General features: G+C 38.2%; 1 protein-coding gene across 1 annotated transcript in view; it reads right to left on the bottom strand.

Moving 5' to 3' along the window:
- Positions 1–15,540, bottom strand: part of gbe1a (glucan (1,4-alpha-), branching enzyme 1a) — a 158,884-nt gene that overhangs the window by 137,245 nt on the left and 6,099 nt on the right. The window contains exon 2 of the mRNA XM_016240088.1: positions 5,822–5,991. Coding sequence (XP_016095574.1) covers positions 5,822–5,991 — 170 coding nt within the window. The remainder of the gene's footprint in view (positions 1–5,821; positions 5,992–15,540) is intronic.

The following is a 15,540-nucleotide window of genomic DNA, read 5'->3' as shown; positions in this document are numbered from 1 at the left end:
GAGTCTGAAATTGTATGGCATAGTCGGTGACTGAGCATCTCCTCTGCGACAACCGAGACAGCTGAGCCCCGCCTCATCTCCCTAGGCAGACCGGTCGAACAGCTTCGCCATCTCCTGGTGAAAATCTGCAAAAGTAGTACAGCAGGGAGCCCGCGATCTCCATACGGCGATTCCCCATTCGCGGGCGCGACCCGAGAGGAGAGTGAGGACGTATGCCACCTTAGCCTCCTCTATGGCGTAACGTCGAGGCTGCAGTGAGAACACCAGCGAGCACTGGGAGAGAAAGGCTTGGCAGGCATTCGGATCGCCATCATACACCGGAGGATTGTTGGCATGAGGTTTGGGGTCCAACGGAATACCAGCGTGGAGGACGGGACCCCGGTTAGCCGCCTCCCGCTGAAGATCATCGACGCGCGTGAGGAGCTCCGCGACTCGGGCATTTAGCGCGCCCACCTCTTGCGCTGTCGTGTTGAGCCAACAATCTGACAACAGACAGAAACACGAGGAGCTATAAGGGGAAGCTAATGAGATGACCAGAACCAGGTGTGAAACAAGGAGGGCGGGGACAACGATCATGCTGACATGCTCACGTGGCGAGCTGTCAAAACAAGCCATGCGCAACACACAAACACAGAGACAACAAGAGACAGGTGGATCAGACCCGAGATGTTTCTGCCTCAGAGTAAAAAATAAAATGTGTAATTTAAATGTTTAAATGAGGAATAAAGTTAGATTGTGAGATATAAAATCAGTTACAGTATGAGAAATAAAATTGTAAATGAAAAAAGAAATTAATTTGCGAGATCCATTTATAAAACCATTTACGATATAGTCATAATTATGACAAATAATGTCCCCATTGCAAAAAATACTGTTGCAGCTGCAAGAAATAAAGTTGCAATTGCAAGATATAAAGTTGCAAATGTGAGATATTAAACCGCATTTATGAGAAATAAGAAAATAATTAATAAGAGAAAAAAATAATCACTATTAAAAGACAAAAATGTATTTAAAAAATACAGTACAGACACAATTTTGAGATGAAAAGAATGTAATATAGAAAGACAATTATAAGAAAGCTGGAACTGTACAATATAATTGCACAACATAAAGCATAATTATTAATTAGATTATTATGAGTGATAATTAGATTTTTTTTTTAAATCACATTTTATTGTGAGAAATAGAATCTAATATGTGAGAAGTCAGAAATAACTTTCATGCAAAGTTCAAAGCTTTTCTGCAACTAAATAATATAATATCCAAAAGAAAAATTATGTAAAACGTAACTATATAATCAGTTCTCTTTAACCATCTACACAGTTTATTCTAAATAAAAAAGGAAACATATTTCCCTTTCAAAGTGCTTGAATGACCAAAGGACTGCCGAACTATCAATCAGGTGCTGGAATAAGTCAATAACACCAGCTTAATGAGGAAGCTGCTGAGATAAAAGACAACACTATGAGAAGAACCATGAACTAGCTAATCATTCACTCCTTTCATCAATTATCATTTTAAAAGGTGCTTCAGGCTTTGAGATCAATATTCTCTTCAAGGCATGTAAGCAGTGTATTAAGAGAAGACTTTGAGGGAGGATCTGCACCAATGTGCATAATGTCTTCCAGTTATAATCAATAATTGCTGAAACTGCATAAGTGGAAGCCCCAGGAATAAGCTTCATGTTTGTGAACATACAGACATGAAGTATAGATATGTACATACAAAACTGGAGTTGGGAGTTTTCACAGGTCACACTCCCAGGAATCTGTTTCCCCACACAGCACAACTCTCAATTAGAAGAAGTCTAAAGTTGGCCAGAGGCAGTTTGACTGCTTTGCAATAAGACATCTGGTGCATTTTTCTAGTTGCACTCTCATTCCCTGAGGACTTCCGATTAGGTACCGAGGCTGAGATACGAGCAGTTTTGGGAGAGAGAAGTGAGAAGAGCACATTGGGACGTGGCCCACTGGTGTTTGGACCACTGAGAGTTAGATCATCAAACACTGAGTAGGATAGTTAGCAATCACTGAGCCAGAAGATGCTATTTTTGCAATCACGTGTATAAAATACAAACATTTCAGCTATGTTGTCTGACTCATATGTAGGCCTTTTGCTTTTCAGTATATTGATGTCTTAAAGGGACAGCTCACCCAAAAATGAAGACTGTGCTGGTTGCTCTTTTCTATGCAATAGCAATGAATGGGGACAAAAGGACCATACAATTATCATAAAATATTCTTGGTCTTCTGAAGTCGTAAGACAGATTAGAGTTGAACTTGGGAAAACCGAATCAGTCAGATTCATAAATTAATCAATTCAGAATCAAATGTGACAGACCAAGATTTAAGTGATTATTCAGTTAGACGGTGAGTTGAACTTGAGAAATGATCAGTTTGATTTGTGAATGAATCATTCAGACAAGTTTTGTAAACCAAGAGACAAACAGACCGAGATTCTCTTAGTGAGTTGAACTGCATCAGTTTAATTTGTGAATTAATCATTCAGACCGGTAAGTGATCCAAGTAAAATAAACACACACAAATGTAAGTTATTATCCACTAAGTGAGTTGAACTTGAGAACTGAATGAGTCCAATTAGCGAATGATTCATTCAGACTGGTTTTGTGAATCAGATGTGACAAACAGACTCAGATTCTTAAAGCGTGATAATTAAATCTGTTAAACTTGAGAACTGTAGGCTATAAATTGTATTTGTGAATGAATTGTTCACATTGGTTTAGTGAATCAAATGTTAAAAACACTGAAATTTCAGCCATTATTCTCTCTGCACAATATACTTAAGAACTGAACCGGTCTAATTCGTAAAGGAATCATTCAGACCAGTTTTGTGAATCAGAACAGATGCAAACAGACAGTGATGTAAGTGATTCAGTTAGTGAGTTGAATCAGTTTGATTTGCGAATGAAGGGTGAACGTGATTTCACCAAGAACAACATGTTCCTGGATCAAAATCCTTGTTGATCCTGGAACAACATTCCTATCAACCAATCATAACTGAGGGATAACTTTTCAAGAAATATCTGTTTTAGGCTTACGGTCAGGGTTAGGTGCTTCTACACCCTTGTTAATCAGCTATCATTTCACACTGATTTTAGGAATAAATTATGGGTAGTGATTGGGTTAAGTCTATATTTTTGGACAGTTATGTTGATCCAGGAACATGTCTTACTTATCAAAATCACAGTGACAGCGAATGAAGACCATTCAGACCAGTTTTGTGAACCAGGTATAACAAACAGAATTAACTTAGTCATAATTCACTCAGTCAGTGAACTGAATGAGTCCAAATGTGTCATTGTTTTTTTGCATTTGTGAACATCAACCAATTCAATGAAAAGATTAGACTCAAAAGAATGATTCATTCACAAATTAAACATCACTACTTCTCTCATCTATGTGGCTGCCAGCATTTATGATTTACTTTTTGGGTTTAGAACAACATGAGGGTGAATACATACAATAAAATATTCCCTTTTGGGTGAACTAATCCTTGAAATCTTGCTATATTTTTTGTTGCATATACCCAGCACATCCTGAATGGTCTCGGTAAATGTGTCCTTATGTTTTATGTGTGTGTGCAGAAGCATGGAACGTGTTTTCTGGCTTTCTTTTTTTTATTGCAGACACTGTCACATCTTTCCGTCAGCCAAAGGAGGTGAGAAGGAGACAATAGCAGGACAAAAGACAGGAGAGCAGACACAGCGCAGCTTTTAAACAGGAACTTTAAGATCTCTTCCTGACAACATGAACTGACACAAAGTGGTCCCTTTCCTATTGGTCGACTCTACACAGGGACTGCAGGCTGACTCCACTGACAGAATATGTGATCCGTGAGCTCAGAACAGGTATCAGATGTTCCCACTCCTGCGTTTGACAGCTAAGAGCTTAATTTTGAGATACAAGGACAGCAATGGGTCAAAACAGATGGAGGCTTAGAGGAAAGAAAAAAAAATAATAAAAAAACAACAACTTCAACTTAAAGTTTCCAGCAACAACTATTCTCTCGGAGGAAAAAACTGAGCTCTGAAGCAGAGCGTGAAGGATTCGTTGAGATGCTTTGCTTGAGAGGAACAGAGGCACAAGAGAAAGGTGAAGGAAACACAAATGGTAAAGAAAGAGGCTCTCAGCAAAAGGAGAATAAAATATTAAATGGCGAAAAGCGAGAATGACGCCAAAATGGTAGCAGTGCTCCCTCAGAGTAGAGTTTGTCTTGTGTTGCTGTTTGTAGAAGCGTGATCAAATAGGAGTTATTATAAAACAAAAACTATTTATGAGAAGCATTTTCATAAAAAATAAATGAAAAACTAAAATTACACTAAACTACAAACAAGTTAAAACGAAGTAAAATAATGAATTACAACAATCAGAAATAATCTAAAACTAACTAAAACTAAACTAAAAAGTAATTGAAAAACTGAAGTAAAATAATAATAATACAAAAAGTAAATGTTTTCCTAATCATAACGTCAATCACATGGCCTGACCTGAAATATGTCTAGTAAAATAAATACATAAATAAATTTACCTGTAACTAGGAAAATAACCACTACATTACTTAGGAGGAGGCTATTAGCAACAATTTTAAAATTTTTGGTGTAATACCACAAAATCAACTGTATAATATAATTCAGCTACTAACTGGCATCACCCTTCTGGTTAGATTACATATTTCACATTCAATCATTGATATTTTTTTCATATAATATTTTGTTTTTTTGTCATTCCCTCTTGCTACACATTGTCTTTTCTTCTCTCTGTCTGACAGTTATTCAAGTAGCACTGAAGCAGAAAGCTTTGAACATCATACATCAAAGTTTCCTCATGCACGTTTCATGCCTAATGCACGTATGTGACCAACCATCTGGACATTAATATGGGAAAGACATGAACATTGAGAGTGAAATTCACTAAAAAAGGAATTGTGTTCACTGATAGCATTGTCCATGTGCCATCCAATAATGAGCCTCTTTCAGGTGTTAGCGATGTAAAAAATGAAAATGACATCTAGGGATGCATTGGCCATTGGGCAATGTTTGAGTTTTTTTTTTTTTTTAAAGAAAAGAATACTTTGATTTAACCCGGATGCAAAGGTGTTAAAAAGATGTATTTAAAGAATCCAGAAAAAAAAATCATGCTTATACAAAGTAGCACCTGTTTTCAATATTGTTAATACTAATTCCCTTGTGACCTTTATTGACCAGCAACGTTAACTTAGAATTATGAATAGCTTGCCTATGACTGAGGACTTTCTTCCATATGTAAACAAAGCTTGGATGAAATTTGTCAACTTTTTGCTAATCAATCGATCTCCATCACACTTTCCCACCAGGGCATCAGTTTAATTTTCAGACAATGGTGAAGCTTGACAGTCGGGACAACGCAAACTGCAGGATGTGTTCCTGTTACTTCAAGATTAGAGGGAATTTAGCCTCATCTTGAGCCCTGCTTCTATAACAGACTCCAAATCGGCTTTTAATGGAGTAAAACTTAACAGAACATCAGTCCAACTCTCTCGTCCTCTCTCGACGTCTCTAAAAGAACAATACTACTTGTAAACAATCCAGACAAGCACACAATTGGCAACACACATCATTACGGCTTAATAAATCACTTAATGCAAACCCCGCAGATTCCTTGCCCTGTAAACGCGAAGAGCATTTCAAGCATTAGCGGCCTAAAATTAAAGCCTGTTTCCTTGGAAACAATAAACCGCTTGTACTTTGCTTCATAGATCTGTCCATTAAGAAGGGTCTGTGCCTGGATGTAAGAGAGAGAGGTCTCTGCATGGTGACACTTACTGAAATCCCCAGTCAGGAAGATGACCTCCGCTCCCGGTGCCCATTCCCTAAGGACCAGACCGTTGTCGGATCGCCGCTGAATACCGAAGGACCGGTAACTCAATGTGAAGTAATCAAAGGCCCCTTCTGCCTCCTCCAACTGTGCCAGACGCTCAGCAAACCGCTTGTATCTGAAGTCACAACAGAGATAGAGAGCGGGACAGAAATATACAAAGAGAAAATACAAATTAAAGATATTACGGTCCCAAGTTGAATTTCTCTCCCTTCCACGAACCAGAGTTCAGACAGTTGTTCTCCTCAGTTCACACAAAAAGATCACTCATATTCAGCTTTCTCTGTCAGCTTTGCATTACAGAAAAAACTTTTATTTGAAAGTTATTTTGCGCAGATGATCTGGCTAATGAGTCACAGGTGCAGAAATACACACACACGACTCTTTTCAACAAAGTCTGTCATACTGAAACACAAGCGCTAACACAGTGATTAAAAAAGTAATTTGTAACCTTTAGAAAGGCTTTTCAAAGGAATTCCTTGTTCGCATTCTGTACAGTTCATGTCTGATACCACGCGCTAGCGTCACGCGTTCATGAGGATTAGGTTAATCATCCCATATAGAAAACAAATCACAAGTAAAATTAATCAATGTTTATCAAGATAAACATGGGTTTATTATAGCCCACATTTACATTTCAGTGTTAAATCAAATAAAAATTAGTGTCAGATTGGTCGAGACGCTACAGATCATTACAAATAAATTAAATGCTAAAACTGAATAAATTTAAAATGAACAAACTTGGCATTGCATTTGCAACCATGTGAAAAGTAGGGGTGCTGAGGGGGCTGCAGCACCCCTACTTCCCACGTCCCTGCCTCATGTCATTCCAAATTTCTTCGGAACACAAATTAAGATATTTGATGAAAACCGAGAGCTTTCTGACCCTGCATTGACAGTAGATCTGCACAATTAACCGTTAAAAGATCACAATCTTGATTCAGACACCCATGCGATCTACTTTCTAAATGACAACGATTCACCCGTGTCTATTAAACCTTTAAAAAAGTATTACTGGAACATTCAAATCTGTGTTTGCGCTGCCGCTGACACAGAGAGGGCAGTTACAATGTTTAGGTAAGAAACAGCTTCACAAACAGTCTATTCAACCACACAGTATAATTTCTGTCTTACAGTCATTCATATTATTAAGTCACATGGACTATTTTAACAATGCCCTTACTACCTTTCTGGGCCTTGAACGTGTCAGTTGTGTTGCTGTCTATGCAGCATCAGGAAGCTCTCAGACTTCATCAAAAATATCATAAAAATCAATATACAAATATTTTGTTTTTTTTCCAAAGATGAGTGAAGGTTTGAGGGCGAGTAATTAATGACGGAATTTTCATTTTTGGGTGAACTATCCCTTTAATTTTTTTGGCTTTCTTTTCCTTCATTAAATAACCAATATGACAGCAGTATTTCACTTTATACTATAAATAAAATATTTGAAGAAAAATAGATCAGCATATTATTAGCAATACAATATATATGGTAAATTAAAGTAAAAATGTATTATGATTTTACTTTCTATTATTACATATTGTTTAAATTATATAGAATATATATATATATATACACACATACACACACACACACACACTCATTTTTAAATAAATATTCTTACACTCTGTAACGAAGGAGGCGTAGTGGCAACCGAGTTGAGGATCCAAATGCAGGCTTTATTCGTAAACGTGGTCAGACAGGCAGGGTCCAGTACCAGCAAACAATAATATCCCAGGCAAAGACAAAGAGTAATCCGTAAACAGGCAATGGTCAGGGCAGGCAGCAAAACAATCATAAAAACCAGATAAACAGTCCAAGATCCAAAATACACAAAGGCAAGGCAAAACAAAACAAGGAAACACGGGCAGGATAACAGAAACTAGGAATCATTACAGGCTAAACAATCACCAGCAAAGGGTTCAAGTGTGTGTGCATCTTTTAAAGTCCTTCTAATATGAGACAGCTGTGAACTGATGATGAGATCTAATGAGTGACAGGTGATGCAATAGATGATGAGTCCGGCAAAGGATTATGGGGAATGTAGTCCAGGGTGAATGGCAAAAGTCAGGGATGGAGTGCCCACTGGTGGAGCTCAAGGGCACTCCAGTTGGTGATCGGGACACACACACACACATATACATACATACACACATACATATATATATATACATTATATATATATATATATATATAATCACCGTTATCGCAAAGAATAATGATCAACCAATTATGTAATAATCATAAGATGCTTAATATTACCTGTACTATTGCCCAACTGTAAAAAAAGGATGATTATTCAACATATTGCCTGTGTTTGCCATTTGCCATGCTTGCCCATCCATTTTAAATGGTGAATAACTGAGGTAAAAGCATGCAAGACCTCTGAGCTTGAGCTGGTGTTTGAATGTAGAGTGTTGGGCCCAGCTGGGACTTCTGTGTGCATATTCATGGCAGTGTTAGGAATAATTACCGATGGGAACCACTCATTTGGGTTCCTCTGGGAGTTTAAAGTGCTCATTAAAACTTGAGGAACAACAGGGTGATGGGTGCCGTCAAGTGGCCTCTAAAATGCTGCTCTTAATCACACAGAGAGAAAGCGAGAGAGATGGGGAGAGAGCGAACAGACGGACAGACGAAAGGAAAAACAGGCAGAATCTCTTCCTGATGATTCCCAGATAAACACAAACGACCAAACCGCTCGACCGATTACTGGTTTGACAGCTAACAGCCAAGTCACAGATGTACAGTCACAACCTGTCAGGTGAATAAGCAAAACTACTCGCCAAGTAACGATCGAAAAACCTGATGGTTATGGAAGAAGCTGACAAAAGAGGTAGAATTAATATTCCACAAAGCTGCAGAAAGGAAAGAAAAAAAAACAATCGAGCTTTGAAATTGGTTATTTCAAGGCCTTAAGCCTTGAGTTAGCTCTGATGGGCCACACACTGAGATCCACAAGGCTTTTTTCAGACGTCTATCAGCGCAGCTGGATGTACGAAAGGGAAAATATGACCCCCATGGAGCAGACGGAACAACTTAATCACCCCCTGAACAAATCTTTCAGCAGGCCGTCGCTTACTCAGTCCGGTGGTCAAACGGATTGAGCTCTGAAAGAATCAGTGCTTAGCTCTGCCCTGCTGGAGTCGCCGAAGAGAGGGAGGGAATGCAGGAAACGCCACAGCCTGCCATTGTGGATATAATAACAAGCTTTCTCCCATTCTGTAATAACAATGATTCAAGGCGACCAGGAGCGGCCACAAAGTGCTGCGCGCTGCACCTCCGGTCAGTTTTAAAAGGCTACACTTGACCACTCGTCCTCTTGAAAGCACGTTTTGGTGAATCGCTGTACTCTTTGAGGGGGACGCGTCGGAGGGTGAGCATGGCGAGCTCGAGAGAGATTGCTAGAGGAGCGAGGGCGCTCACGCACATCTCATCTTCTACGCTAACAGCCCCGGGGTGAGCTGACTCATCATGACACAGCACTTTTCGCACGGATAGCTCACTTACACATGGATGAAAACACACAGCAGCAAATACCTCTCATTTCTGCCCCTGGCATCGCTGCACGACCATAAAAGAGTCACAGAGGGTCTTTCACAGGCTCTCTTGCGTACACCCAGAGGCATCAAAACCCAAACTCAAAAGCACAGTTTAGCTTTGGAGTGGAACAAGGTAAAAAGGGACTCCAGAGAAACAGGAAGTGCTGATGGTTTAATATCTGCAGTGTGAGATATTAAGCTAAGCGGTAAAAGTTGCCATTTTTGTAAAGTATTGGGTGTTTATTTTACTTCAGGGTACTTTGTTAAGACTACCATATTTCAACTTTTTGTTACTCTGCTTTGAAAGCTTTTTAGTATGCTTTGCTAATTATTCGCATTGTTGGTAAGATTTCTAATTGTTTTGAGGCTCTTATGCTTACTAACACCGTGTTTACACCGGACGCGACAATTGTCGTGTCGTGCCACAACAGCTAAAGTCTGTCTACACTGTATGCGACCAGGGGAGGACTGGCCATCTGGACGTTCTGGAGAAGTCCAGATGAACAGCCGTCAGCCTGGCGGGTTCATCATCAAAGAAAAAGTGTCAGATTAAGTGACGTTGACGGCCGACAAAAGGGGGCGCTAATGCAATCTATTTTTGCTTATAAGAAACCAAAACTGACACGAAGGAGAGTGGGCTTGTGATGGCAAGCAAAAGACGTGAAGATAAAGGTGGTTGGGAGAAACTAAAAGGAAAAAAGCAAACAGTTGCATCAGGTTACCTTTACCCGCCTCTCTCACTATACACAGCATGTAACCTATAGCACTATAGTAAAATCCCAGGTCAGAGCATCCACTGCTATATGGGAGAAAATCCACATTTTTTACTCCCAGTCCATCCCGGGACGTGACAAAGCAACCATTACAAATCATTTGAACTTTGTGTCAGCACGTCAAAAATAGAACGAAGCAGCAGTTTACTGTCGAAAATTTGTTTTGTCGTGTCGCGCGGCATCCAGTATAGACAGCATCACTGATTATAATGGGTTCTATAGCCTAGTATTTTGCTAAAGTATTGTGTCCGGTGTAGACACTACACAGTGCAAGGCTGCATTTATTTGACCAAAAGTACGGTAAAAAAAATAATATTGGGAAATATCTTACGATTTAAAATAACTGTTTTCTATTTTAATATATTTTATGTCAATTATTCCTGTGATGGTAAAGCAGAATTTTCAACAGTCATTACTCCAATCTTTAGTGTCACATGATCCTTCAGAAATCAGTCTAATATGCTGATTTGATGTTCAAAAAACATTTCTCCTTGTTATTAATGTTGAAAACAGTTGTCCTGCTTATTTTTGTGGAAACCATGATACATTTTTTTCCAGGATTATTTAGTGAATAGAAATAACCGTAAACTATTTCATTTTGTTTTACACAAATTACAACTGATAGCCAAAGTTAAAGAAGCACACTATTATGAATGAGAAAGCCAGAGACAGAGAGGGCGAGAAACTTCTTGCTGAACTTCTGCTGACACAAACCACATCTTAACCGTTAATTTAACCAATTAAAGAAGAAGGATGAGGACACTAGTCCTGTTTTTGTCTCCTGGATTTGCCATCAGGGACTAAGCCTTTGCCTGACTCAGCCAGTCTAGGATATTGACTGTGTCTTTTAAAAAATACTGAGGTTCTTTTTTTTAAGGTGATACACCTTGGAATTAAAACTCTCACTTGAGTTGTGGTTTAGTGGTTAGCACACATGCTCTAGATGCATTGATCTGGGGTGTTCATATGGGAGATGAGAGTTCATTTCTTTTGTAAAATTAAGAAAATAAATGAGCCAAACAGACAAGTATAAGCTGTAAAATTAATATGGCATGATCTATAAAGCTGGAAAAACCTTTCCTTTATTATAAGCCTTTTTCTCCATTTAAATTCTTGTCGGTTTAAGGAAATTTAGCGTTACATCACTTGCTCACCAATGGATCCTCTGCAGTGAATGGGTGCCGTCAGAAGGAGAGTCCAAACAGCTGATAAAAACATCACAATAATCCATAAATAACCCACATGACTCCAGTCCATAAATGAACATCTTGTAAAGCAAAAAGCCGAGTGTTTGTAATAAACACATTCTTTTTTAGACATTTTTAACTTCAAACTGTTGCTTCAGGCTAAAATATGAGTCCTCCATCTGTAATATTGAAAAAGTTGTCTAGTCTGAATCGGCAGAGAAACATGCAGAGATCAAGCACCGTTTACAGACAAAAACAGAACAAAACAGTTCTAAAGTAATATGTCTGTGAATTTTAATGTGGGAGGACAACAGCCAGGGTATGGACTTTTTCACTGGAGGAAGTGTTATTATAGAATATGGACTCATATTTTGGCCAGAAGCAACTTTTTGAAGTTAAAACACCTTAACGATGGATGTATTATAAACACACAGCTTTTCACATCTCAAGACAATAATTGTAGTCATGTCGATTACTTGTGGATTATTGTGATGTTTTTATCAGCTGTTTGAACTCTCATTCTCGGCACCCATTCACTGTAGAGGATCCATTGATAAGCGAGTGATGTAATGCTAAATTTGTTCCGATGAAGAAACAAGCTGATCTGTTTATTGGATGGTCTGAGGATGGGTAAATTTTCATTTTTGGGTGAACTATTATTTTGATAACAAAGTACAATAAACTAATAAAATAAAAAAGAACCAAGTACCTTCATGGAGTGTCTTCTATGACTTATATGATGCTGAAGCAAAAAACAAAACAAAAAAACAATCAGCCCTTGAAATGTCCAAGAGGGATTAAATAGCCACCAATCAGGATGTAACTGCAGGAAGCTGATGATACAAAATCGTTCGCCAAGTTATTATCTTATGACCAAATGCTATTTTCTTCAGCAAATAGTGGAATGGGCCAGGTGAATCTTTACCTGGGGCTTCTTAAAGGCAACCGCAAGACAAAGGGAAAATAAGCTCATGAATAATAATGGTGCGGTGCAGTGTGTGAGAGCTCAGCATCCATGACTTGATTATTGGTGTGAAGCGGCATACTGGTGAATGCCAGCATACTACTGGAGGGCTGCAGGCTTCCTACAGTGTCTATCCCTGACCAATGTTGTGAGCCCTTAAGCAAGGAACTCAAGTCCAAAAATTGCTCTGGGTTCCTGCAATGTTATCAAATGTCTCTGTCATCCCTCACCCATGAATCCACCACAGTGGTTTGCTAAATCACAGAGACTGCTCATCGCTCTACTGCATGTTAATAAAGTTTGGTTCCAGAAAATAAAAAATGGATCTCATGTCGTTCTAAACCTGTATGACTATGTTCTTTCTCATTTTTCTTTGGAATATGAAAAAATTGGAATAATGTACCGCTCTCTCCATGCAAATGCAATGAATGAGGACAGCTGAAGCCTCTAAAGGGTCATGTAGAACTATAAGTAAAGTTCCCACTACAGAATGAGATTAATAATAAGCGAGTCAACAATCCTAAAGACACTCTGCAACAGCAGGTAAGCATGTAATAATCTTGCAGACAAGCTGGCCTCGTAAATTCATAAGCTCACTGGTTCCCTAGTATCGCTCTAAGCACCACACGACTCCAACTTTCACCAGTAGCAAAACAGCATTAATCAGCCCCCTACTGATCAACAAAGTCCCCACAAAGACTACTCTCAAGGTAGTGGATGGACAATAAAATTAGCAAAGTATGGGGAAGACTATATTGTACATTTATTAAATGCACTGAAAGAGGCAATTGTGTGCATTATATCACCTTTAACTGACAAATTAAAACATTTCAGGTTAATGTCAAGCTAACATATAGTTCAATAACATTATAAATATTTACAAAGTACAGCAATTGGATATGTGTATGCACAAATGTGTATGTGTATGTGCATGTCTGTATCAAGGAATTCTGGGTTCCTATACTGCATATTAAACTTACTTATTTTTCAATAAAGCAAGGCTTGCTGATGGAGAGTTCACATGTACAGTATTCAAGCCACTTGCAACTACATTAGTCAACATTTGAAGTGGATCAAACCTTTCATTAAAGTTGTCTTAAAGTGCCCCTATTATGGATTTTTGAAAATTACCTTTCATGCAGTGTGCAATACAGCTCTAAAAGAACGAAAACATCCTGCAAAATTTTAAATCTGAAAGTGCATTGTATATAAAATTATTGTCTCTCAAAAGAAAGAGCCGACTCTGAATCATTGAAACGAGTCGTTTTTAAAACGAATCCCAAGCCATTTAATTTTGATGTCGACATGAAACATTAACATATTGCCTGCCCATTTGTTGGTCTTTTCGCGTTGGTCTGAATGAAAATGCTAAGTCATTCTTTGCCACTAGGTGCCGCTTTTGGAGCGGTAAAATAGCGGTTTCCCCGTAATGCTATACACAAAGCAGCACTGCGCTCACAAACGCTGCTTTATTACAGGCATGATGAAATGAAATTGAGACCAATCGAACCAATCACCGCAGATTAGCATCACGCAGAGGAGGGGTTTGGAAAAATTAATCACTGAGTGAATCATTTTGGAGTCATTGAGCAAGTAAGGTAAGAATAAATGCATATTATAAGACAATGAAAGTGCTTTTTGATCTTGCATGCATGTCAACCTGTTGTTGGGGACTCGCAAAACCAAAATATGAACTTTTCATAACCCATAATAGGGGCACTTTAAAACCTAAAACCAAAATGCGTTCTTGTCTTAGGACAACTTTGATTAACTTTTTTGATCCACTTCAAATGTTGACTACTGTATCTCATTGTATATCGCAATTTTTCTCATAATTGTGACTTTTAAATCTCACAATGTGACAATACATTTTGCATTGCAGCTTTGTTTCTTATAATTGCAATATTTAAATCTCACAATGTGACTATATCTTGCAATGCAACTTTGATTCTTGTAATTGCAATATTTAAATCCCAAGTGACTTTACATCTTATACAGTAAATGCAATTTAATATGTTGCGATTTGTTTTGTTTTTGTTGTTGTTTCTCATAATTGCGACTTTTAAATCTCACAATGTGACTTTTTATCTCGCAATGCAACTTTTTATCTAATAAATGTTACTTTGTTTTGTGTAATTGCAATATTTGAATCTCACAATGTGATTTTATATTTCGCAAATCAACTCAACTTAAAAACAACTTTTTTTCTTGTAATTGCACTATTTAAATATTACAGTATAACTTTTTACATTTTACAATGCAACCATTATTTCTCATATTTGTTACATTATATGTCTCAATATGACTTTATTCTCATTTTACATTTTATCTCACAATTTTCTTTTTGACAGAAACAGGCTTCCATATGTCATTTATGTTTGTGCGACTCTCAGTATCATCATTAAAACTAATATAACACAAAGCAAGGTTTGTGGTATCATTATTTATGTAAAATACACCAATTTATACATGAACCCTACTGTTATTTTTGTGGGCCCCTCTAGATGCGTGAGGCTCTAGAATCACCCCTACAGCCCTCCCTATAAACAATGCAACATGCTAACACACAAACCCACCTTGTTTTAATCAATCTTTCAGAACATTTGAAATATAGAGGCTGTAAAATGACGAACAAGCTCACAGATAAACAGCCACCACCTGCATTTCACAAATGTGTTTCACCAGAGGGAGAAAAACCGTGTGCGTGGCTTGACAGTGCTTGACAACGCTGCTACCTGTGCCTACTAACCAAGAGCTGCTCATAAATATCACAGACGGAGACCACCTCATAACCAATTCTGAGTCCCCGCGTGGACCCACAGAATGCCTGACTGCACGTTTTGAAGTTTAATGAAAAAAAAGTTTTGCATGCGTACAGGAGTTCAGGAAGAAACCCGTTTATGCATTCCTCGCGAGTGCCACCAGAACCAGAATGGGCTTAATTGGTGTATGCCATCTTATTCAAATCTTATACGCCAAATAACATTACTTTTGTTTTTTGTTTCCCACCCCATTTAAGCTCTGCATTTATCCAGTCCCCTGGGTGCACCATTCTGAATAGAAATGAACCTTATCAAAAACATTGTCTGAGGAAGGGAATATTAAGAAGGCGAGAATAAATGAGGTAGCAAAAAATTAGTGCTTCTCTGTTGGCAGAAGGCAAAGGTGGTATGACATTTATTTATGAGAGGAAAGGGG

Source organism: Sinocyclocheilus grahami, unplaced genomic scaffold (genome assembly GCF_001515645.1).
Source record: "Sinocyclocheilus grahami isolate Dianchi unplaced genomic scaffold, SAMN03320097.WGS_v1.1 scaffold581.1, whole genome shotgun sequence".
In the NCBI taxonomy this organism is placed as follows: Eukaryota; Metazoa; Chordata; class Actinopteri; order Cypriniformes; family Cyprinidae; genus Sinocyclocheilus; species Sinocyclocheilus grahami.
This window is presented reverse-complemented; position numbering and strand designations above follow the sequence as displayed.